This window comes from Dryobates pubescens, chromosome 17, assembly GCF_014839835.1.
Source record: "Dryobates pubescens isolate bDryPub1 chromosome 17, bDryPub1.pri, whole genome shotgun sequence".
In the NCBI taxonomy this organism is placed as follows: domain Eukaryota; kingdom Metazoa; phylum Chordata; class Aves; order Piciformes; family Picidae; genus Dryobates; species Dryobates pubescens.
This window is the reverse complement of record NC_071628.1, coordinates 22,307,993-22,332,733: the sequence shown is the minus strand read 5'-3', so window position 1 is coordinate 22,332,733 and position 24,741 is coordinate 22,307,993. Positions and strand designations below refer to the sequence as shown.

The 24,741-nt window shown below is 44.5% G+C and overlaps 1 protein-coding gene across 1 annotated transcript in view; it reads left to right on the top strand.

Moving 5' to 3' along the window:
* The window catches only part of PSTPIP1 (proline-serine-threonine phosphatase interacting protein 1), a 55,291-nt gene that overhangs the window by 20,092 nt on the left and 10,458 nt on the right, over nucleotides 1–24,741 (top strand). Inside the window, exons 3-9 of the mRNA XM_054168961.1 lie at nucleotides 360–434; nucleotides 14,836–14,870; nucleotides 15,980–16,086; nucleotides 18,221–18,283; nucleotides 19,333–19,431; nucleotides 21,174–21,219; nucleotides 21,656–21,735. Coding sequence (XP_054024936.1) covers nucleotides 360–434; nucleotides 14,836–14,870; nucleotides 15,980–16,086; nucleotides 18,221–18,283; nucleotides 19,333–19,431; nucleotides 21,174–21,219; nucleotides 21,656–21,735 — 505 coding nt within the window. The remainder of the gene's footprint in view (nucleotides 1–359; nucleotides 435–14,835; nucleotides 14,871–15,979; nucleotides 16,087–18,220; nucleotides 18,284–19,332; nucleotides 19,432–21,173; nucleotides 21,220–21,655; nucleotides 21,736–24,741) is intronic.

The following is a 24,741-nucleotide window of genomic DNA, read 5'->3' as shown; positions in this document are numbered from 1 at the left end:
GATCAAGTCAGCCATCATCTTTTAGGTTTCTTTTGCAAAAGCAGCACTCCATTCTGAGCATCCTCACTACAGTTCTGTATACTTCTAATTGAATCCAGCTCTTCAGGGACAGAGTGGTGTGTAGCACTCCACAGGAATCAAAGCCATGGGGCTAGGCTTCGTTTTTCCTCATTTCTTCTAGAAACAGCTCACTCAAAATACATTGGAGGTAACTAATGGCACTAGGATTGAGTAGATAGGGAAAGTGAAAAAAAAACACTGTGTTTCTTGTGTTTTGCTCATTGGATGCAATTACTTGATTCATGTAACTGTGGTCCTGGTACTGTTAAGGGAAATTGAGTAAGTTTTTCTTTTAACAGAGCACAAGCAGAAGAGAGATACGGGAAAGAGCTGATTCAGATTGCCCGGAAAGCAGGAGGACAAACAGAAATCAAGTAAGGGATTCTGGTATTATCAGTACAAATGAAAGAGTTTGGAAGCACTATCTAACTGAGGTGTTCTGCCTATGATTAGAGCGATAAGATGCTGACTTCAGTGTGTTACACAGCACTTTACAAGGTATAGAAAAATCAGGGAAATGCCAAAGTCCTTCAAAGCAGGAGTCTCAAAATCTCAGGGAAGAGGTCTTTTCTGAGAAATGTTTTTAGAATAGAATAGAATAGAATAGAATAGAATAGAATAGAATAGAATAGAATAGAATAGAATAGAATAGAATAGAATAAACCAGGTTGGAAGAGACCTTTGAGATCATCGTGTCCAACCTATCATCCAACACCACCTAATCAACTAAACCATGCAACCAAGCATCCTGTCAAGCCTCGCCCTGAACACCCCCAGCGACGGCGACCCCACCACCTCCTCAGGCAGCCCATTCCAGTGGGCAATCACTCTCTCGGTGTAAAACTTCCTCCTAACATCCAGCCTAAACCTCCCCTGACGCAGCCTGAGACTGTGTCCTCTTGTTCTGGTACTGGTTGTCTGGGAGAAGAGACCAACCTCCGCCTCACTACAGCCTCCCTTCAGGTAGTTGTAGAGAGCAATAAGGTCACCCCTGAGTCTCCTCCTCTCCAGACTAAGCAACCCCAGCTCCCTCAATCTCTCCTCACAGGGCTGTGCTCCAAGCCCCTCACCAACTTTGTTGCTCTTCTCTGGACTCGTTCCAGCAAGTCAACCTCCTTCCTAAACTGAGGGGCCCAGAACTGGACAGAGGACTCGAGGTGCAGCCTAACCAGTGCAGTGTACAGGGGCAGAATGACCTCCCTGCTCCTGCTGGCCACACTATTCCTGATGCAGGCCAGGATGCCATTGGCCCTCCTGGCTGCCTGGGCACACTGCAGGCTCATGTTCACCCTACCATCAACCAGCACCCCCAGGTCCCTTTCCACCTGACTGCTCTCCAGCCACTCTGACCCCAGCCTGTAGCACTGCATGGGGTTGCTGTGGCCAATGTGCAGAACCCGGCACTTGGATGCATTAAATCTCATGCCGTTGGACTCTGCCCATCTGTCCAGCCTGTTGAGGTCCCTCTGCAAAGCCTCTCTACCCTCCAGCAGATCAACTCCTGCCCCCAGCTTTTTTATTTCGGGATTCCTAATGGCATTTAGTTTTTGCTTCTGAAAGCAGATTAAGTGATGGGGGAAAGAAAGGAAAAAGATTGTTAAATGGTTAGGATGGTGACTTGGCAGTTCTGGAAAGCCAGTGGACACTGAGAGACTGCGACAAAAGCAACAACAAAGATACCAAAAGACACACACCGTGTGCTTGAGAACAAACACAAAGTGCAAAGACAGCAAAAAATAGCTTCTGCTGCAGAAAACGAGACTTTGCTTAGCAGTACAAACTCCAAACTTCTTTGAAGGGATTTCATTTGAAACAGGTCAATGGAACTACTGAAATAGACTAAAATGACATATGTTTTTCTCACTCTCCTCTATTGATATCTTAGATCACATATAAATTATGTTGGGAGGGGAAGACACATGTTGGCATGGGATTTAACTTAATAAACACTGCTGATAAACTGCTGCTATTATTGATGGCAGCAGCAATAATGAGACATTTTGTCATTATTGTAACAAGTAATAATACAGTAATAAGGTGGCAGAGGATGAAGATTTGGGGTCACAGAAGACAGATTTGAAAGAGACCTCAATCTAAACACAAACCAGCTCTATTGATCCCTGGGGGCTGCTAACCTCATCCATCCCATCTCTCGGTTCTTAATTGCAGTCTCCTTTTCACATTGATTTATCACTCTTGGTGTGCGTGTGGTATCCTGCTCGTACGTCATGGGAAACCTTGACTTCAAAGCCTTGCACCACCATGACATGGAAGCCCCAGGCAATCACCCATAGTGCTTTCTAGAGGTTTGGTGGTGGCAAAACCATTACATTAACCCAAGCGTCTGGTTGCACAGAGAGCAGTGAGGCTCACCTCAGACTATGTGCAAGCTGCTCCTCCCCTAGGGCTCCACCTTGCCCCTGAACAAGGCAATAAGGCACTGCAAGGTTCCTAGCAAAGGCTGCCAGAGATGACACCTTCCTGGTGTCTCAATTTACAGATGTAATAAAAGAAAAGGGAGAAGAAGAAACATTATGTTGCAACCAAAAGAGCAGATTAAGGATGGATGTCTTCTTCCCAAACCAAAGGCTAAGGTCAGTATTCCACGATTAAGGAAAGGCTCTACCTTTACTTCTTTACTGGCAGTTCAGGGCTGGCAGAGCAAACCTGTTCAGAAACAGCTTTGGCTGCCCTTCTGTGACTTAGTGGAAAATTCATGGCTCTGACTTTTCTTAAGAGATTATAAAAGCTTGATTTAGAGGCAGAGTGAAGTCCCAGAGTTGGGATATGGATCCAAGCTTCCCTCCACTTCGATTCAGCAATATTCTCACTTGGCACAGAGAGAAGGCTGAACGTAGCAACAAAGCATGCTGCAGGGCTGATTTACTGCATTGCCATAAGCCCACACCCGGCCTGGGTAGTGACCAACTTTGCACTGATATTTTTATCAAAGCAAATGTCTTACTATATCTGAGGTGGAGAGAGGACACTGCTTTCTGCCCTTCAGCATTCACTGGCTGTTTAAGGAGTTACAGATGGGCAGTGAAGGGCATTAGTCCAGCATAAACACTTTTAAACTCAGAGAACACTAGGGTCTATCCAGGGTGGGAACAACTCAGGAAAAGGAAAGGTTTAGTTTAGTTTTAATGTCTTAAAGTTTTGGAGATGGTGTGAAGCTTCTGTTTAGATGACATTGATTGCTGACAGCAGTTTGCTCCCAAGGTCAGTCCAGCAGTAAGACCTATAATAAGGAAAGCTGGAAAGGACTACGCTACAGCTATCCCTGTCCATTATTCCAAGTGCTTCCTCTTTCACAGGACTCCCTGCTATCACCTGACACACTGAGTCCTAGTGCTATTACAGGTGCTTGACAGGCTGAACGGGGCCGTTCACATCTCTGAATACAGCTTTGGGTAGCAGCATTTCACAAACAAAGTCCAACGAAGCCCTTGTGCAGGTGTTTGTATCTAAAGCTTGCATTTGACAATCACCAGGAAAAAACCAAGAAGCTTCCAGGTTTCTTTGCAGACCATGTTACAGAACTTCCTGTGCCATTCTATGCACTGCAGAGGAGCAGAAATTACCAGTTTTGGATTGCTCATTTTCTTGCTAATGTAGAATTATTGTCCTCTAGTCTTAAATTCAGTCATCTGTTAAACATCTCACATAGTAAGGCTTTCTGTCACTTCTCCTGGGAAATTATTTCACACTCCAGTTGTTCTCAGTATTGGGAAGGTACCTGACACCCTTTCAAAAAAAAAAGCAAAATCAATAAAAGAATTTAGAAAATCCATCTCTAATAATTACCCCAAAACTTCCAGTATCAGAACATACCCAGAAGACCTTAAGAGAAACAACTATCAGGCTAATTAGTGCTGATTAGCACAACTTCTGAAAGAAATAAACGGGCTGCAGAACCCCTCCCATCACTGCACCAGGTCCAAGCAATACTCTGTAGCTGCCATGGAAAGCAGAGGAGGAGAGCAGCATCTCAAAGATGAAATGAGCAGCAGTCCCTGTGCAGGGGCCTGTTGGCAGAGTATCCATGGCAAACCTACGCTGCAGCCAGTGCCAAACCTGCCCAACTGGAGACAATGGCATCAATTAGAATCCTAGAATGGCCTAGCTGGAAAAGCCCTTAAGATCATCAAGTCCAACCACAACCTGACATCACCCTGTACACAACTGTTAGACCATGGCCCTAAGCTCCTCACCCAAAAGTCTTTTAAACACCTCCAGGGATGGTGACTCCACTACTTCCCTGAGCAGCCTATTCCAGTGCCCCATGACCCTTTCAGTGAAGAAATTTTTCCTAATAGCAAATCAAGACCTTCTGTGGTGCAACTTGAGTCCATTTTCTCTCATCCTGTCACTTGTTACCTGGGAAAAAGGCCAGCCCCCACCTCACTCCAATCTCCTTTCAGGGAACTGTAGAGAGCAATGAGGTCTCCCCTCAGCCTCCTCTTCTGCAGGCTGAACAACCTGAGGTCTCTCAGCCACTCCTCGTAGGACTTCTGTTCAAAATTTGTGTTCACCACTTCATGTGGTGGACAGCCCAGCAGAGCCTCGTGGGCTTATGTCCTCCCAGTACCGCTGTGAACAGCTTTTCTTTCCACCTCCAGAAACTCAGTTGTTGGCAGCTACCGAGCTATTCTGACCTCAAACCCTTGGGTGCTAAAAAAAAGGGTAAAACAAAAAAACCCCTTTTCTATTGCTTCCTGTGCTCAGAGAGAGGAGGGTCTGCTCAAAGGAGAAATCAGGCAGCAGCGGGGAGGTACTGCCCAAGTTGTTACTTCAGCACAGCCAGGACTGGCACAAAACAAAGCACAGAACACAAACACAATGAGTAAATATAAGCAGCAGGGAGAAGCCTAGGGAGGTCTGTAGCACACTGCACCAGGCAGTGGTTGCGGCTGAAGAAAACGGCTTGCTTCCAAGCCTCCCCTGTATTGTAAAAGCTTTTAGTGCTGAATCAAAGTCAAGAATAATTGCAACATTTTTTCAGGCTCTTCTTTTCTGCCCCCACTTTTGCTTCATCTGAAGCAAACTGCTGAACTCAGCTAAATGTATAAATAGAGTCAACTGCCCATTTCTAGTTACTGAAAGACACAGATGAAGACATATGCTGCTGACTCCAAAGAAAGATAGCCGTGAAGGCTCGCTGAAATGGAACAGAAACTCTGGGACCTCTCTGCACTGCCTTGAGAAAAATCTACGTGAGAGCAGCCATCAGGTTTCAATCCTATATGCTCTGCAGTGCTTGTTCCCTCAGCATTGTTACAGCTCCTCAGATAGAGAGCTGACCACTCAGGGCCTGGCACTGTTTGTGCTTGGCAGAGGCAACCATGAGGCAAGTCTGTACTAGGACACTTCACTACTGAGTATCAGCAGAAATGTGTCATCACAACCTGGGAAAAGGTATGGCATCTCCACCTGCAGACTCCTTAGCACCAGAAATGAGAGAAACCACTTTGACCTAAGAACTAGTAGAGGACCAGTTTCTAGTGCTGTGATGACTTCAGTGAGGTCCTCACTGTTTTTCAGACCAGCATTGGAACTGGCCATCGCCAGCCTACAGCTGCAGACTAAACTAGAATGGGAGAGGCAGACAAGCTTCAAAGAAGTATAGAGGAGGTTTCTCAAAGAAGCTGGCATTGGTTACCATGGACATGGCAAATGAACATTCCAGCTCCCGGCTCAAGAAAGAGAAGTTCCCTGTAAGTGCTGCCTACCGGCCAAACGACACAGACATTCAATAGTCCAGCCTGGTTCAAGCAAATTCAGGCGTTCTGGCTGCTTGCCCCTGCCTCCAGCACTGCAGCTAGTAGAAATGATTTCCTCTAGGGAAGGGAAGGGAGAAACCCTCTGTCCAACCCCTGACACAGATCTAACTCAGCACTTCCTACAGGCCTTGGCAGGTTCATTCCAATATAAAGAAAGAAGTCTAAATGCAAGAATGCTCACATGGGCTCAGACCAAAATCCCTTCGGTCTAATATTCTGACCCCAACATTAGATGCCAAGGGATGAGTAGAAAAGGGCAAGAATATGAATGTATTTCTCCTAAACAATGTTCCAGCCTGAGCAGTTCAGGGTCTGCCACACCAGCAGAAGCTTTCTATGTAGTAGCCTCCAGTGGAATTCTTCTCTCTCTCTCATTTAAAACCCTGAAGCAGTTTAGCACCCACTGAATCCTGAGATAAACCAATGTCCTTTCCTGTTAAGTGCAGAAGTGTCTTTTTCTGTGTTGATTTTTAGCTCACTTCACTACACTAGCTATATCAGATCAGACACATGTTGCAAAAGGAGATTGGTTTCCTTACAGTGGGGTTCCTCAACACACCTCAGCACCGGTGAGCTGCAGTCCACTCTCTACTATGGTTCTTACAAACAGTTACACTTACAACCAGTTAAAAACTCAGCTCCATTATGACACCAAAACCATGGAAAAGGCTGGCAGCTTCCCTCAAGCTCACCACCTGGATGTGCCAGCATGGTGATGCATGCAGGCTGTGCCTGGGAATACAGGTAGCTGGGGAGTCTTAGAGAAAGCACTGGAAGGAGAACAGGTATTGCAAGCGAGCATGAGACAGTATTAGTTGCAAATGTACCTCCTGAGTGGGTTAGGGCTAGAAGAGGACAGGGTAGGCCTTGAAGAGTGGGCAAAGTGTGAGGAACAGAACAATCAGAGTGGCAGGATGGATCCTGCATGCAAATGAGCTGTGTAGCTCGCCCATCCCAAGTCAGGGCTGAAGTGTATTTTTGAAGTGCCTTCATCCCTACACCTTGTACTAAGTTTAAAGGCCTGTTACTTACTTTTAAATAACAGGAAACACCATTTCATGTTCTCTAATTATAAAAGAAATCATGCAAAAGATTATTACAAAGCTCCAGATGTGTATTCCTGGCAAATGTCAGGCTACACCAGCATCCAAGTGGGGGAGAGGGAACCATATGTTATGGAGTGTAAACTGTGGTGCGCTCTTCGCACTCTGTGTTGCAGAGATGGGAAAGGATGTACAGAAACTGGGGATTTTCAGCTAGCTACAAACTCAGATCAAGTTTGCAAGTGTGTGTTGGTAGCATACACAGTAGTGGTGTCTTGATATGCTAGAGATGACTCCCAGCAGAGCTTGTGCCTTTAAGAGGGAACACCTTTCAGGCTGCAAGGTGACAGGGAATTTCCATCCACTACCTTTGGGCAATTCCTCAGCAGAGTAACATGAAAACAGAATATACTAAAGCCCAGTTTTCAGGTGCATCCACAGTTTCAGCTGAAAAAGAGTCTCTGGGAACTCTGTTCTTGTGTAAAATAACTGCTGCAAACTCGCAGTAGCTGGTTCAACCCTGCCTAGTCTGACAACAGCTATTTTTGTTATTTGCTTTGCTTGTCTCTTCTTATGTATATGATTTTCCCTCTTACCACTTTCTTCTTTCCCTCTTTTCTACTACCATCTTCTTCAGAACTCGGGAAAGGGTAGTCTCTTCAAGTCTGCCTCTGCTCTGCCCTTCTCTGCAGTGAGCGTGAGGTGAGGGCATCTGTGACGAAATGCCAGTTGCTGCTTCCTCTGTATAAATAGTGTGCATTTGTCATGTAATACACAGAATCCTCTGTATTCTTCACACAAAGCAGGCATTTTTGAACTGAAGCTAAAAGTCATTTTGGAAGGGCACATCCTCCCATGGCAAGTTACTCTCTACTCAAATGTCCTGAGCCCACACATACTTTATACACTTGTACATTGAATTTTTCAGGGCTCTGTAAAAATGGACCTGAGTGCATACTCTGAAAGACTTCTGCTCAGTTCTTGTTAAATCCAGTCTAGATACTCTCTGGTGATGAGGACAGGCATTTCTGAGCAGCATTGCACTCTTTTCAAGAGATGTGAGGAAATTCAGTTTTATGTTCAAGGCATAAAACTTGTTTTGAATGTTTTCTCATTTGATTTGAACGGCATAGGTCGTTTTTGAGTCACAAAGGTTTCTAATTTGTGATCTCTGGGCACAGTTTCACAGTGAAAAGAAGGTACTTGGAAATGCCATCCTGTTTGCTTCTCTGCCTGTGGCCGTTTGACGCTGTGCCTTTAAGAAAGGGGCACACTGGCTAAATGTTTGTAAAATATTTTGGTATTCTAAACGAATTTCATTGGTAGGATTGTGGGAGGAGAGATTGGACCCGGGGGAGCTGGGAACTTTCTCTCAGTCTTCCTTTCTTCGCTGTCCCTTTCGGCTGGATCTGCTTCTGGGCTTCTTGCCAAAAGATAAGAACTAACTCCCTGTGCATAGGCCTCCGCTTGCTGTACTAACTTCCCTTTCTTCTCGTCTTCTACCTCTTTGGGGGGGAAGGGAGGTAGGGGGGTGAAGAGGCCACAGGGGGAAGCCCCCTCTGTGGGGGGTCTGGTTTCTAGGCGGAGTTTATTTGCTGTATATTCCTGTATATACTGTAAAATACCTGTATTTGTTGTGTTACATCTAATCTGTTTCCTTGTAAAATATACTCTCATTTCTCCGACTGGGTTTAGCCGTGGTCTCTTTCTCAGTGGGGGAGGGAAAGCAGAGCCTTTCCTTTCAAACCACCACACTGCCTTAGCAAAGTCTGGGGTAAGGCATCCATGCTCCCTGTAACCAGACCACTCCTTTGGGGGCTTTTATCTGCTTCTGACACATATGTGGGAATATCCAAGCACCAGAACCAAAACACAGGTGCAGGCACACCACAGCACTTCTGTTGCTACTTTCATGAGAGATGAACTACACCCCTCCTGACACTACTCCCTGTCTGATGCACAGTGCAGCCTCCCATAGTAGTTTGATATGACTACTCATGCTGTCTTGCACCTTGCTGTAACAAATTTATAGACAAACAGAAGCTTGGACTCCCCTGATCATAGAAAAGGTGCTGCTCATGCCTGTTCTTCACCACAGGTGGCTTCAACATCATCCCACAGCTGGATCCCTGTGCAGGGATCTTTCCAGCTACCCTAAGTGGTTTGGCCTTTCTGTTTATAGATCCTCCTGGCAAAATTAATTCTTTGATGTTTCCCCACATCCCCAATAAGCAATTTTAGACATGGTTCTCGTGTGAAATACTCTGTTATGTGCCTGGCCTAGGACTTGTCACTGACTTAGTTCCCTCCCTGTTAGAGAACACGCCACTTCTCCCTCTCTGTGTGAGACCAGACGCTTCTGAACTTGTTTTCTCACACTTGGTTACCACCACAGGTCAATAAGGAAAGAAATGTTGGTAGAATAACAATGTGCAGCAGGAGAAAAGAGAGATATTAATTGTGGCCTCAGAGAAGACTGGCATTGGGTTGGTTTTATAACCATATTATCAGGATCTAAGTTACCAGAGGTGAAGGGGGAATAGGACTGTGGGAAAGTGGCCTCACCTGAGAGTTCATCTGGCAGAGGCTTCTCAATTTCAGAAAGAATATCTTTTTAAAGTAGGAAGACAATATTGTAGATCATACTGATGTTAAAATGGAAAGCTACCAGGAAGGAAGGTGGGGTTCTTTCACACTTCTATTTACCAAGCCAAGGTAGAAAGGAAAGAACATTTTTAAAGAGCTGTGGTTTTCCGGTTAGAAGAACCTGTTTTACCTTCCTGTGTACAAGATGAAAAGGCACTCTCTGAATTACTCAGTTCAACCATCAAGCCTAGAGCTGCAAAAAACCCAAAATCCAGCATAAAACCTGTGTGGTGTAACAGCCTATGCTGCCCCTGATGGAGCTCTGCTAATCACATCTCTAGCACAATAAGATTCAGCTTTGGATGATTGTGAAGCAGTAGGCACCAGAGCCCTATCTACTGTACACTTCCTGGTGATCCCTGTGTCACCTGGAACTGCCCAGTGCAGTCTGCTCTCCAGCAACAGCCTCGTTCTCTAGCCAAAATGAGGCCCAAAAATGAACAGAGAGAAAGCAAACACAGAATGAAGCTGGGACAGGTTCTCTTTGAAGTGCTGTAATCCCATGCTGTTACAACTGTGTTCCCCTTCTGAACCAACTGTAAGATAATTTTGCACAGTGTATAAAATGGATTTATGCTCAGATGCAGAGGTTACCCACCACTCCTCACACCTATCCTGTGGTGGTGGGTGAGGGTCAAACAAGACACCTCCGCTCAAATACAGGATTCATTTTCTGTCTTGAAAGCAGGGGACAGGCTTTACTGGGAGAAAAACAAAACAAGGTCTCTTATGCTGTTAGAGAAGAGCCACAGGAACTAGTGATCAGTGCCTTACTGAGAGTGAGTTGCCCTTTCAGCTTTGGTGTGCTGGGTAAATCTGGGTAAGTTCCCTTTAAAGTATTTTGCAATCTACAGAATAAGAATGCTAAACAGTGGGTGAGCATCAGTGTAATGAGCTTCTCTCCTTGGTTTTCACGTTCCCCTAAAAGCTCTGTTATTCTCCTCCTCCACTTGGAACAGCAAACACCTAAATATGCACATTTTACAAGAGCAGCTCGATTCCGCTGCCCCTGAGTAGTGGGAGACTACATCAAATGCAGGCAGCAGCCAGGATCGGTATTCCAGAAAATGATAACAACCTTTGAGCCACTAGATGGCAAAACCCACCAGAAGTTGCAGCATAGTGGCTGTTGCACAGGCTCTACCTGTTCCCCCTTATTCCAGATTCAGAATCAATCCTGTTTCTGCCAGAAATTCATTTTGACAAATCCAATCTCTAGATGTCCAAGGGGGAGTCGTTTAACAAACACACAGAGTAAATTTGTGTCTGAGCCTATTTTCAATGAGGTATCTGCAGGATGCTCCACGTCAGGATGACCCAAAGGGAAGGCTGGTGGTGCTCTCTCTTTAGCTGGACTGGTTTAACAGTCTTCCAGAACTGACAAAATAATGCCAGGAGTGAGCAATAATAAAAAGGGCAATTCACAGATTTTCCATTTGGCTTGAATGATTTTCAACCCTAGATTTTCTGATCTGACCACAGAACAGACAAACAAACAGAATCAATTACTACCGCGATGATAAGCAGTGTAATAACCTGAGAGGATAAACTCCTGATAATAAACTGGGAGGATAAAGTGAGAAAATGAGACACCCTGTGACCATTTGAGGCTGTGCCTTTAAGGAAGGGGCACACTGGCTAAATGTTTATAAAATATTTTGTATTCTAAACGAATTTCATTGGCTAATTAAGTGGGGAGGTGAGATTGTTGGACCCAGCGCAGCTGGGACTTTCCTTCAGTTCTTCCTTCCTTTGCTGTCCCTTTCAGCTGGACCGCTTAAGGTTGGTGAGGGGCTTGGAGCACAAGCCCTATGAGGAGAGATTGAGGGAGCTGGGGTTGCTTAGCCTGGAGAGGAGGAGACTCAGGGGTGACCTTATTGCTCTCTACAACTACCTGAAGGGGGGTTGTAGTGAGGCAGAGGTTGGTCTCTTCTCCCAGGCAGCCAGTACCAGAACAAGAGGACACAGTCTCAGGCTGCATCAGGGGAGGTTTAGGCTGGAGGTTAGGAGGAAGTTTTACACAGAGAGAGTGATTGGAATGGGCTGCCCAGGGAGGTGGTGGGGTCGCCATCGCTGGGGGTGTTCAGGGCGAGGCTTGACAGGATGCTTGGTTGCATGGTTTAGTTGATTGGGTAGTGTTGGATGATAGGTTGGACATGATGATCTTGAAGGTCTCTCCCAACCTGATTTATTCTATTCCGTTCTATTCTAAAGCTGCTTCTGGGCTTCTGGCCAAGAGATAAGAACTAACTCCCTGTGTCTAGGCCTCTGTCTGCTGTGCTAACTCCCCTTTTTTTCTCCTTTTCTACCTCTTTGGGGGAGAAGGGAGGTAGGGGGGTGCAGGGGGCACAGGGGGAAGCCCCCTCTGTTGGGGGGCTGGTTTCTGACTGTGCTCATTTGCTGTGTATTCCTGTATATATTGTACAATAGCTGTATTTGTGGTGTTGCATATAATCTGCTTCCTCTACATGCTTGTGAAAATATAGCCCGCTTTTCTCTGACTGAGTTAGCCGCGGTTTCTTTCTCGGTGTGGGAGGGAAAGCGGAGCCTTTCCTTTCAACCCACCACACACCCTCAGAATAAAGCCTTTATCAAGCCTATTAGAAAGTCAGACCCCCCCAGAAGAAACAGGCACTAGGTGGTGTACGCACAACCCAGCACGGGCACAGCCCAAACTCCCTGCACAGCAGTGACGGATTTCAGTGGCCGAATCGCAGCCCCTAGCAGCAACGAGGAGTTGATCTGCAGTGGTGCTGCTGCAGCCAGCACATCCCTGCAGCCCAGAAGTCATAAAGTAACACCTGATGGATCCAGGGGTCAGCACCAGATTTGTGCAGTCTCTCCCACACATAACATGGCACAATGGCATATTTGCTGCTCCCTTAAGTCTCATGAGAATGAGGGATCTGATTCAATGATTTTAGAGAATTATTATGAATAGAATAGAATAGAATAGAATAGAATAGAATAGAATAGAATAGAATAGAATAGAATAGAATAAACCAGGTTGGAAGAGACCTTCGAGATCATCGTGTCCAACCTATCAGAAGGAAGTAGTTTGAGTCTATTTCAATTCACTTATGGACTAGGGCTTTGCCCCAGTCAGCACCTAGGGAATCGGCTAGAAAAATCTTTCATGGGAGGATCAGGAGGCCAGAGCTTTCTGAAAGGGCCATTAGAGACCATGCAGGGGGCAAAGTGGTCACTCTCCAGGTCAGAGGCAGATGCTTTATTACAGCAGAAGGCGCACCCATCCCTAGGGAAAGCTTTGCATATGGCTTATGACCATGAACTATTCTGGTAGCTCAGGTGCCTGGAAACCAGAAGAGCAGCAAATTGCTTTTGTCCTTGATATGTACTGAGAAAGTGCTGTTTTTCAGTATCCACTACAGCAATTTTGCCAGTCTCTGCATAACCTCAATCACCACAGCAAAGGAAAAAAAATCTCTGGCAATAACAGGGCAACACAGCATGCAAACAGTAGGTGCTATTTGCAAGTGTCCTCTACTTTTTAAATTCCAGTATTTACCTATTTCAGGCAGGAAGCTGCTGGCACATTCCTCATCTCCTATTGGATAAGCCACACTTAAAAAGGGAAATTTTATCACCTGTAGATATGTAGTTTTTCCAAGTAACCCCTTTCAGATAAGAAGAAAGGGCCACCTCTGCTGCTGATATTCAACTTGTCTTCTAGTTTCTAGCTTTTAATTATCTTAGCTGGAAAGAATACTGTTTGTTTCCTTTGTGTTGTGAAAATGAAGTCTCTGTCGACCTCACTGCAGTCTTATTATTGGAAAAAATGAACCTTCAAACTTTTAAAGTATTATTAGGACAATATTGGAAAGAAATACTCAGTCCAGCCTCTTTTCCCCTGAATGATCTCAGGAAATCCATCACCCCAAATGTGGCTGAAAGAGTCAAACAGCTCCTTACTCATCTCTCCTGGCTGAAAGTCTTTTCCATGTGTTTCTGCAAATTTAGATTTGGCAGTGGATGGCAAGGCAGTGAGGACAGGCCCAGCCTTTCCCCTTGCCTGTGTATTTTTCTTAAGCCTGGCAAGGCAGCCTTGCTACTGGGAGAGCAAGCTTTGATTAGGAAACAGATGTCCAGATGAAATTAACCCAGGGCAATTAGGATCCTTCTTGTGTCTCTCATGACTCCCGAAATGGCCCAAGAGATACAGGATTTCCCTACCCATCTGCAGTCACACATGGCTGGGAAGCTACATGAATCCTCTTCTGGGCTATTTTAGTAGCCAGGCTTCAGTCAGGGAGACTGCAGCCTCTCCACAGGCTTTTGCCTGGGCTCCTGCCTGGGATAGACCAGGGCTCTGTGGAGCTGCCAGAACTGTTTCCTTCAGGGAACAGCACACTCTGGGATTTGTAGAGCTGCTTTCTAACTCTGAAAAATCTCCAAATCTCACCACACCTTGGCTTCTGCATATACAAATGCCCTGCCAGCCTGCAAACTTGGAGCTGGAGGAAATGAATAAGGTGAAAATGCCTTTTACAGGCTGCTTGTTCCATTCTCCTTATTTATATGCTGGTATCTTTGGTGCTTTCTTAAAATGGACTCCAGCTTGCCAAAAATCAGTGCATCAGTACCCTTCTGCACCTTTACATTGTAGGACTACTTAGGTATGTAGAACCATGCAGACAGGCAGGATAGCAATTCTGTTGGCTCATCTCCATGCAATAACTTCACAGCCCAGCACCCATGCCTGATTCCACGGCATAGTTTATTCTTGCTGTGCACCATTTGTGTCTTCTAAAGGAGAGTGAGCTGTGCCACACGGGGGTGCTCAGAAGGCATAGTACAGAGGATGCTGCATAGCAGAGCTGCTCCGGCTTCAGCGGTGACTGAGAAGGAAGTAATTGCTGGTGCTGCATTCAACACAGAGGGTGGAGCTGGTTTCACTCTACCCTTCAGACTAATGCTCCAAACCCAAATCCCCCTGACTGTCTTTATTACACCATTCACTTGTATCCTTTGGCAAGGTGTGAGAACAGAGAAATGTCTGCTAAGGCTCCCAGACACAAATAGAGTGGGGTTAAAAAAGAGGGTGCACATAAAGAGTGATGCAATTCCTTGCTTCATGGAGCATTTTATTGCATTTCCTGATGGTAACAGACTGATGCTATTGTGCTTGTTAGCATGGTGAACTTTTATTACCAGACTATTAAGAGTTTTATCTTTATGTGGATCTTTCAAGATTCTGAGGGGAAAGGTTTTTTTTTCCCCAGATTCACAACCCATCCTTTGAGACCTGTACTAACAAAAGTGCTCTTGTTTCTGCCTCACAGCACACTGAAGGCAGCATTTGAGAGGCTCAAACAACGTGAGTATTTACATCTTCCTTCCTGACCTGGGCAAGACAGGTACACAACCTGTGCCCTCTGGGGTCTTTCACCTCTTCCTTCCTCCATTTCCAACTTTTCTATCCCAGTCTGTAGTGCAGAAAATGAGGAGAAAGGAGGCGGTGGGAGTCCTCCAAGGCTGGGCACTCAATCAGCTCTCTGGTGGCGAAGAAAATGGCTTGTTCCTCAAGTTATTGTTATTTGGATCAAGTCACAAAATACCAGCTCTGTTCCCTCTTTTGCAAATCACTGATGCCAAGCCAGCATGCTTTCTAAATGTGCCCAAGGCTAAAGGAAACCCCTTCACACACAGCAATGCAGGCCAACAGGACAGTGTACCTGGCTTCCAGCACCTGCTGTGGAGATAAAGCCCCTTTTGATAAGCAGCTGGTCAATTAAGGTATCTTTAGAGCCTGGGTGGGGAAGCTCAATGTTTCTGCAAAACATGAGCTTCCATTTCAGAGGCTCCAAAGCCAACAAATGCAGAGAAGCCACCAGCTACATCAAGCAGCATCAGCCAGGTGCTCTGAAATTCAATCCATCTCTGCTGAGTCTTGGATATTTGCAGCTTGCAACCTCCTCTATAACCATTTTTGCACAAAGCTGGATACGACTGGAAAGCAACTGCCCAGAGCAATGACAGTCCAGCAGTGTAACAAAGGGAAAGCAGACACAGAGGGTGGTGATGGAGGTAATTTCTCCTTCCCTCCCTCTGCACCACAGCATCTGAGCCCCAGCCCCAGAAGGAAGCGGGGTATCTGGGGTAAATGGGGCAATGAGGATATCCTCAAAGTGCAGCTGGCCCTGCACTTGCCAAGGCTGTCCCTGAGTGGGTGCTGCAATTCTGCAGCAAGCAGTCTTGCCCATGCGCTTTGCAAGCACTGAAAGAACCTGCAATAACGCCCTGATTAGGTTGGGTGAACCCTCAGCAATGCCAGTGCACACGGAAATCCAGGGAAGTCCTTTTTAAGGCTGCCCTGTTCATGCCAAGTCAGACATCAGTCACTTCCTAGAAACACCTCCTGAAAAGATGTGACATCATATTTAAAAAGCTTTCTACTGACTGTGCATGAATTCTGATTTGCTTTAGAAATCGAAAGTGTTGGAAACTCTCATATCCAGCTGGCAATAATGCTGAAGGATGAACTGAAAGGAATAGAGGAGTTCCGAGAAAGACAGAAGGAGCAAAGAAAAAAGGTGAGGAACTAGAGAAACACTGAAACAAACTGGCTCAGTGCTCCATGCTGATGACCTGTCTCCAGCCATAGGCTGTGAATACTGCAAAAGATGGTCAAACATGCCCAGAGTGCCCTGTTCACTCCATATACTAGACTGTGAAAGAAAATCTCTCTCTGATCCCAGCTGGACATAAAAGTAGTTCTCTGGACTCAGGAAACAGAGGCTTTAGTCACTTTTACTCTCTGCAGTGTAACTACAGATACTATTATTATTCCTGTAAGAACTTAATCCTTTCTTTTCTCTTCTTTTACTTCCTTGCTAATTGGGTTTCTTTGCTACCATCCTGCATGATCTCCAACATGCACGAAATTAAAGGGGTAGCACAGATATTAAAAGCTATAAAAGGAAGCGCGGATCGTGCTGAATGCAACGCCAATATGTACTGAATTGCAAATATGTGGAATAAACAGCACCTAGTTGATGCTGTAGAATAAAAACTGGAGCATATTTAAGGTCACATAATCCCCTGTGATCTTATCAAGCTCTAAGTCCCTTGAAAAAGTAGCTCTCAATACAAGCAACAGCGGTCAGGTTTGCACCTCCTCTGGTTGCATGGGGGCAGTCACTTACCACCAAAGGAATAAAATAAAGTACCCAGTTCTTTGCTGATTTTTTTAATATGACCATTATCCAATGCCATAAACACCTTGTGTCCACAACCCTGACACACAGGACCCAGGTATAGCAAAGAACTCTAAATATGGAACTGGATAAAATCAGCAGTGTTACTGAGATTTGAGGTTCACAGTGATCTGATTCTGCCAATAAGGCAAATCACAGAATCATTTCAACTGGAAAAGACCTTTAAGATCATAGAGTCCAACCATTCCCTAGCTCTACCAAATGTGGTGCTAAACCACATCTCTCAGCACCACACTTCAGCAGCTTTTAAACACCTTCAGGGATGGGGATTCAATCACTTTCCTGGGAAGCTGTTCTACTCTTTGAAAACCCTTCCATTGAAGATGTTTCTTCTAAAGTCCAATTTAAACCTCCCCTGCTTCAACTTGAGGCTGTTTCCTCTTGTCTTATCACTTGCTATTAGAGAGATGAGACTGACCTCCACCTCACTACAATCTCCTTTCAGGTAAAGGCAGAGAGTGTACAGCTAGTTCATCAGCACCTGTATCTTCCCCATCACTTTGCCACTATGATTTGGTGGGGAGGAAGAAAGAGCCTCTGTCTCCTGGTGACAATAATAAGCCTACAACTTACCTGGAAACAGAGGGGCCTAGAGAAACTGCTTTGGAATCTTAGGCAAGATTTTTTCCTCCATCTAGTGTGTGGCTGTAAAGAAATCAGTATTAGATAAGCTAGTTGGTGTCAGCACTTTTGGTAACCTCCCAAACTGCTGTAATTTCACTGTGCTGTTTAGCCCAGGACGAAGCAAGCCTCTGGGTAGCCCTGGAGAGAGTTTTGCTTGAGCAGAGTGTACAGATTAAAGGACTACAAGTCCCACTGAAGAAACTTAGACCCTGCCAAGCAGGAGCATATCTCACTGTTACATAAGGCTGGGCATATCACAACTAAAACTATGAAAGAGAATTCAGCACTGTCCTTCCAGATGTTATGGAAATCCAACTGCATTGAGCACACATTTGCCAGAAGCAATGGAATATAAATTAAGATGACCTTTACTCATACAGGTGAGACACTGATCTGGTCTGCACAGTTGTGGGATTATGCTCTTGTACTAACAAAGAACTCTGCTGGCAGAGCTGATGGGCACTGTCACTTGGTGTGCCACTATTTAATCTCCACAAGGGGAAGAAAAAAAGGGAGGGAGGAAGAAAATTAAGATCTGCATCCTCTCTGCTATTAATGGAACCACTGAAGCAGAATTATCTTGGGTTTTTGGTTGGTTGGTTGGTTGGTTGGTTGGTTGGGGGGTTTTTGTTTGTTTTTTTTTTTTTACCTGGCACACTCTTTGCATCACTTAGAAACCTGTCATTTATAAAAGCAGAGTGAAGCAATTTTTCCCACAGGCACATGGCTTGTGGAGAGGCCCTAATGATGGCTTTTCTAATCCTGACACCAAAAAGCAGAGGAAGAATTCCAAAGTGAGAAATGCTTACCTCTGTGTTTCTTACAGTATGAGGCGGTGATGGAGCGCATGCAAAAGAGCAAATTGTCCCTGTATAAGAGAACAATGGAGGTAAGCAAGGTTTGTGTGGCTTTCTTGGTGCAAACTGGCTCCACTTTGAGACTGGGTGAAAACTGTGTCACACAGACCTATATTTAAAGAGAGATCAAGAATGTGTGAATGTGCAAGAGTGTGTATGAGAGAGAGAGGAGGCAATTCCTGCTATGAGGAGGAAGCTGAACCGATCTTCCTGCTGCATTCACTGAAGTGTCTCCAAAACAAACACTCAGAAAGTGGATGTGGAATGAACAATGCCCCTGGTCAAATAGAATTTTCTTCATTCTGGGCAAGGATACTTATAGGCCCAAACAATTTTTCAGTCTGTGTAAACACAATTTTCAAAAGAGTGAGGGAATCTTGTAAACAGGAGGAAACCTCTCCAACTGGAAAGCTTCCAGGTACAGGAACTGCAGGCAGCTGGTTTTGGTTTCCAGTGGGCAGTTGCCTCTAAAGTAGTTACAGGTCTGTCAGTGGAACTCTACTAATTTTTTTATTTAAACATGGTTGTTCTAAGTGAATCTCTATGGCAAGGGAGAGCTTTAGGTGCAAATACAGATTTCTTCTTCCCATGGACTACACCAAGACTGTTACCTATGGGGTGCTGGCTATGCCTCGATAGCTTGGAGCAACGGGTGAGGCAACACACTGACTTCATCCACCCAGTGCTCCAAGTCACGCTGTAGAAATGACAATCCAGCCCCAGGGGCAGCCTAAGAATGTGGCCTCCTAATTCTGCTAGCTCAGACAGACTTCTGATGGTGCTATAGTTGCCTACACAATCGTGACCATCCCTGGAGGAGCTGGCTGCAGTTGTACAAAGCAAAAAACTTCAGGGCTGCGTGAAAAGCACCTGATTTATGCTGCCAGACTCTACACTCATTTTTCAGCTCTATATTTCTCTCTCTTTACAGTGTCACCAGGAAGTTCTTCAGTTGCCCAAAGCTGGGCACTGATTTGCTTCTCCAGATTGCAAACCAGAAAACACCTATAACATCATGCTGGAGACAAGCCAGCCTTGTTCCCTAACCCAGACCCTTGCATTCTATTTCATTCCAACACAGGCAAAGAAGACCTATGAACAGAAGTGCAAGGAGGCAGATGAGGCCGAGCAGTCCTTTGAACGGACAAGTGCTTCAGGCAACCAAAAGCAAATGGAGAAGGTACCTTAGGTGACAGTGTTATTTAGAGAGAAAAACTGGTTTTCTTTCATTTTCAAGGTACATAAGAGTGCAATTGAACAACCCATTCTGTGAGATGCTAGGGGCTGGTTTCCCTTCTAATTAACCCTTGGGAATCAAGGTTAAAACAAAGCCTGTTACCAAGGAGGTCTTCTTCACTGACTCCTTTGGTAACCCTGATCTGATTCTGCAATAAGCCCATGTTTTTAAAAAACACTGGGAAGGGACTAACTTCCCTAACGAATTTACCCAATTGCTCTGTGACTCTTGAAGGGAAACAGAATGAGATTTTTCCCTGAAATGGTTCATAAAGAAATGAAACAAGTGCCAGAAGTACATCATGCAGTTAGATTTGCCTTTTGGACAATCACATCAGGTAGGCAAAGTGTCTTATATTAAACTGCAGATTTTTCCTCAACATTTTTCTCCTTATGCTTAGTTTCATTTCAACTAAATTTACAAACTCCAAAATAAATCATTGGAAATTAAGGCACTGAAGTCCTTCATTGCCTCATCTTGATACTTGTAGCTGACAATTCACTAACTTTTAATGGGAACATTTTACAGCGGAACAGATGGAGAAAACAAAATAAATGAACTCCCTTTGGCTCGATAAAAATCAGTGCAGTGTAAGCAAAAAGGATCAAAAAATTCATCTTAAGGAGCAGGGGGATGGAGACTCTAAAAACAGCATCAGAATTTCAGATTTATTTCTAGCAGTCACTAATCTTTGAGGAATAAAACCCTTCAGCTTAGCTGCAAAGAGGGGATGAAATCCTAGCCCTGCTGAATTTCTGCCAGGACGTTTAGCAACTTCAATGGCATCAAAATCTGACCCAGCTCCCTTCATGCAGAAGGCTCCCAGGGTGCTTCACTGCCATTACTTCCACACACATGCCAGCATGGTTGAAATGCGCAGAGGCATCTCACAAGCAACATGTCAGCTGTTTAATTCTGCCCAGCACTCACAAACGGTTTGGGCCAGGAAGCAGATAAGAATGAAGCTTATGTTCCCAGCTTACTACACATTTCCCAACCAGCTGTGAGGAGGAATATGGCCATAAGAACCCCTACCTGAGCCTTGTCTTGAAGGGCAGAATGGAAGAGTGTATTACACTGATGTCTAGAGCTGCGCATTAATGTGTTGTCATCACCATCTGTGCAGAAGGACCTGGGAGTGCAGAGCTGTCAATAATAGCTGTATTTTAATTTGTTAAAAGACACAGCTGTTTTTAAAAGAAGAAAAGTCCTACCTAGAGTGAATTTTGCTTTTAAGCTTTTGAGTTGTTAGGGGAAATAGTCTGACATTTGCAAAATATTTTAAAGGCTATGTATTACATGAAGAGTTTGGAAGAGGAAGAATTCTAACTGCCATTTAGTTCTGCTTAAAAATATCTATTAGATGAGCACATCAAACACTGGAGAAACAACTAAGCCAGCAGACACAGGCTGGATCATACTAGCACTGAACTCCTGTGGCAGAGATATCTGAATGGAAAGATGTGAATTGCCAGATTTCCCTTCAAGGCAGTGGACCTATGAATGCATCTGTGAAATTCTGGTCCCTTCTTCTCCATAGCGTGCATTAAAACAGAAATGTGCATAAAGGCAGAACAGCCAAGAGGTGTCTGCAAGCCCCTGCCTTTCCCCTAGAAGGTGAAAGGGAGCAGGCAGCAAAACACTGGGGCAGAAATTAATTGGGGGTGTTTCTTTTCATGTTTCAGAGCCAGAACAAGGCCAAGCAATGCAGAGATGCAGCAAATGAAGCAGGTGATGCTCCTTTTGCCTCTGAACTAAGATTTTTCTCAGCAACGATCCACCAGCACACTGATTTTAAGAGAGCACCATCCAAATCACCCAGGCTGGCTCTGTTTGATGTCCAGTTTCCCAAAGTCACCTACTTAAAGATTATTGAAGAAGCTTCTAAAGAACAGGAACCTGATAGACACATCCATTCACTTTGCTCTGTGGAAATGAGAGACTCCTGCTTTCATTAAAGAATTTATAGAAGGCCTCTTGCAGGGACTTCACCCTGGAAAGAAAATACCTTCCAGAAGCAAGTTGGAAAGCACAAAAGAAAGTGCAAACCACTTGCCTCCAGTGTAAAGAGGCACAGCAGACTCCTCATAGGAAAAAAAAAGAGAAAAAGCCTGTCCCATTTTCTGTTTCTAACTACCAGGTTTCTGTTATGTGTGTATGTTTACAGAGAACGTGTACAAACAGAGCATTGAGCAGCTGGATAAGGTCAGGACAGAGTGGGAACAGGAACATATCAAAACCTGCGAGGTAAACATTGACTTTTGCAGATATATTTGTGCACTCTATTTTATCCTACTAGCAGGTATCAGTCTAAGACCAGGTATATTGTCCCAAGGGTTCTGCTGTTGACTTTATGTGAAGTCTCAGCAGATGCCTTTGCAAAAATACTGCAAAACCTAGAGTTGATTTAGACATAGCTGCTAGCTGTCTCCCTTGCCTCCATTCCCCTTGCTTGTTTGTCTTATGTAAGTAAATAGAAAGCAGGGGAATAAGTACAGAGGTGCGAGAAGTGGAGCAAAGGATGAACTGGTACAACCTATTTGCAAGTACTTGCTGCCAGTCTTCACCCACAACTTAACATAGCTCTAGGAATGATCTATCACAGCCAGGATAAAGTTGTTTCCCAAACACCAGCTTTGTGACAGAATATCACTCCAGGAGCAAATGAAGAGAAATGTCAACATGAAAATGACTTTTTAGTTAAAAAAAAAATAAATATAAAAATAATTCAGCATTGAATCAAAAAGAATTCAATTAACCCATGAAAAATGATCAAGAAAAATATTCTCTTTAGATTATATATTTCGCAAGTGGCTTCCAGAAGGGCTTTATGTTCGAGTGCAGAAGAGGTTTCTGTATTTGTTTCTCACTTTCCAATCCCCTCCCTTTTCTTTTCTCTTATTTTTTAATTCTCACAAGTTCAATGGAGATTAAAAATAAAATTTGGTGACTAAGCTAAAAAAAAATAAAATATAAAGCACCACAGCATTCTGAGAGCAATGATATCCAAACTACTTGGAAACTTCTGCTTGTACAGCACTTTATATTCACCTGTAAGAATATTTGCCCTCCATCACAAGAGTAATCTTTCCACTGAAAGGTGGGGGAGTAAAGAAGTCACTACTGACATTATGCTGAAGATGGACAAGGAGATTTGCACACTGATTTGCAGGAACTGGTTGACATCCAAATTAGCCACACATTCAGTCATATTAAATCCTTCAAATGCATTTGCCCATCTGCTAAAGTATGATTTTGTTCTGTTTACTAGTTGCAGGCTTTATTCCCACATAAAATAAAATGCCAGGAGCATAGCTTTCCAGTTCTCTGCTTCTCTTATCTGGAAGGATTGGAAAGTCCCATGGCTGGCACAGCAGACTTCTCATAGAAATTGTGCCAAGCCTTAATTTTTCCAAGATACACTTTCCCCCCCTTCTTAAAAAAGCCTAAAAAAACAAACAAAAAAAGGTGTTCTACAATCAAACCCACTTCACTTCTTCCACATGGCTACATTCTGAACAGCCCAGAGAGCTTGTGGCCTGCCTGCTGCTTAATTCAACCAACCGTTCTTAAAGGAAGGGCTTGCCTTCTGCTCTGGTGAGACCTCACCAGCTGGATGCAGAACTGCATCCAGTTCTGGTGTCCCAGCACAAGGAGGAAATGGGACTATTGGCATGAGGTCAGACATCACAAAGATGATGAGAGGAGTGAAGCACCTCCCCTGTGGGGACAGGCTGAGAGAGTGGAGGCTGTTCAGCCTGGAGAAGAGAAGGCTCTGGGAGACCTTAGAGCAGCCTTCTGATACCTGAAGTAGCATACAAGAGATCTGAGGAGGGACTTTTTACAAAGGCTTGCAAAATAGGATGAGGGGCAATGGCTTTGAGCTGGAAGAGGGAAGATTTAGACTGGAGATTAAGAAGAAATCCTTTTTAGTGAGGGTGGTGAGACACTGAAACAGGTTGCCCAGAGAGGCTGAGGATGCCCTCTCCCTAGAGGTGTTTAAGGCCAGGTTGGATGTGGCCTTCAACAGCCTGATCTAGAGGGAGGTGACCCTGCTCATGCAGGGTGGTTGGAACTAAATGATTTTTAAGGTCCCTACCAACCCAAACTATTCTATGTTTCTATGATTTTAATGTCTTCTTGTGACAGTGCTTGTAGATGGAAGAACTGACAGAGTTTTTGGAGGCATTTAAGACTAGTCACTGTTACAAAAAAAGCAGCTTAAGATCCCAAACTTCTGGCTGCATAATTGGGAATCTAAAAAGTAGGTCTCTAGCTAAGTGACGGACATCCAGAGCCTGCAAATCTTGGCTAGCAAGTGGCAGCACTGGGATGACCTCCATCTTGGGGGCTGTGCCATACTCCTTAGCAAGGGATGCCCAGGTTCACCAGCAGCCTGTTGCGCAAACTGACAGGGCACGGGGGAATGTGCCAACACAACACCCAGCTGTACTTTGCAAAGGGCTTGACCAGCCCAGAGGCATTACACTTCCCTCTTGGATGAGTTATGTTTCTCAACAGGACACCATATACCTGGAAAATTCCCATGCAGGTCTTGTGCTGTTTCTGCTGCTTCTGAGGGTGCAGACTGCAGCCACAGGCTTTTTGTTCACAATGGACACTGAAATACTCATTCTCCATCCTTCAGATTCTCTTTAAAAGCTTTGCCTCTCAGAAACTGGTCCCAATGCAGTCTTACTCCCTTGAAAAACTCTATTTTCCCTGCTTTGTTATTTTTTAGCTGCTAAGATATTAGATGGCAGGCAGTTTACCCAACTGAATGTTCTGCTGAATATTGTATATATTTGTGGTGTTCTGGACATAATTGCTAGCAAATAGAGATGGAAACAGATGGCTGGAAGCATCTGAGCTTTTCACACCTCATAGAAAACCAAAAATTGATGTTCTCCTTTTAACAGTACAACTTAAAGATCAGGGTGGTTGGTTGTTTTATGCTTTGTTGGTTCTTTAAAGCTTTTAAGGAAATAGTTTATCTGCCTCTTCCCCCAACAAAATTCACACTTCTCCTCTCTCTTCCCACCTCGTTCTTTCCAAGCTGTGCAACAGCATGAGAAAAATCAGACAGCTGAAGGAAAAGAGTAAACTCTAATGAAAGAAAAATGCCTTCTCTTTACCATGAAAATAACCTCACAAATGAACAGAGGGAAGTCCAGAGAACGTCAAATGGTTTTGAAAAGGAAAAATCTGGAAAGATGATAGGCAGAGAGGGATAGTTTTGTCTTTATCATAAAT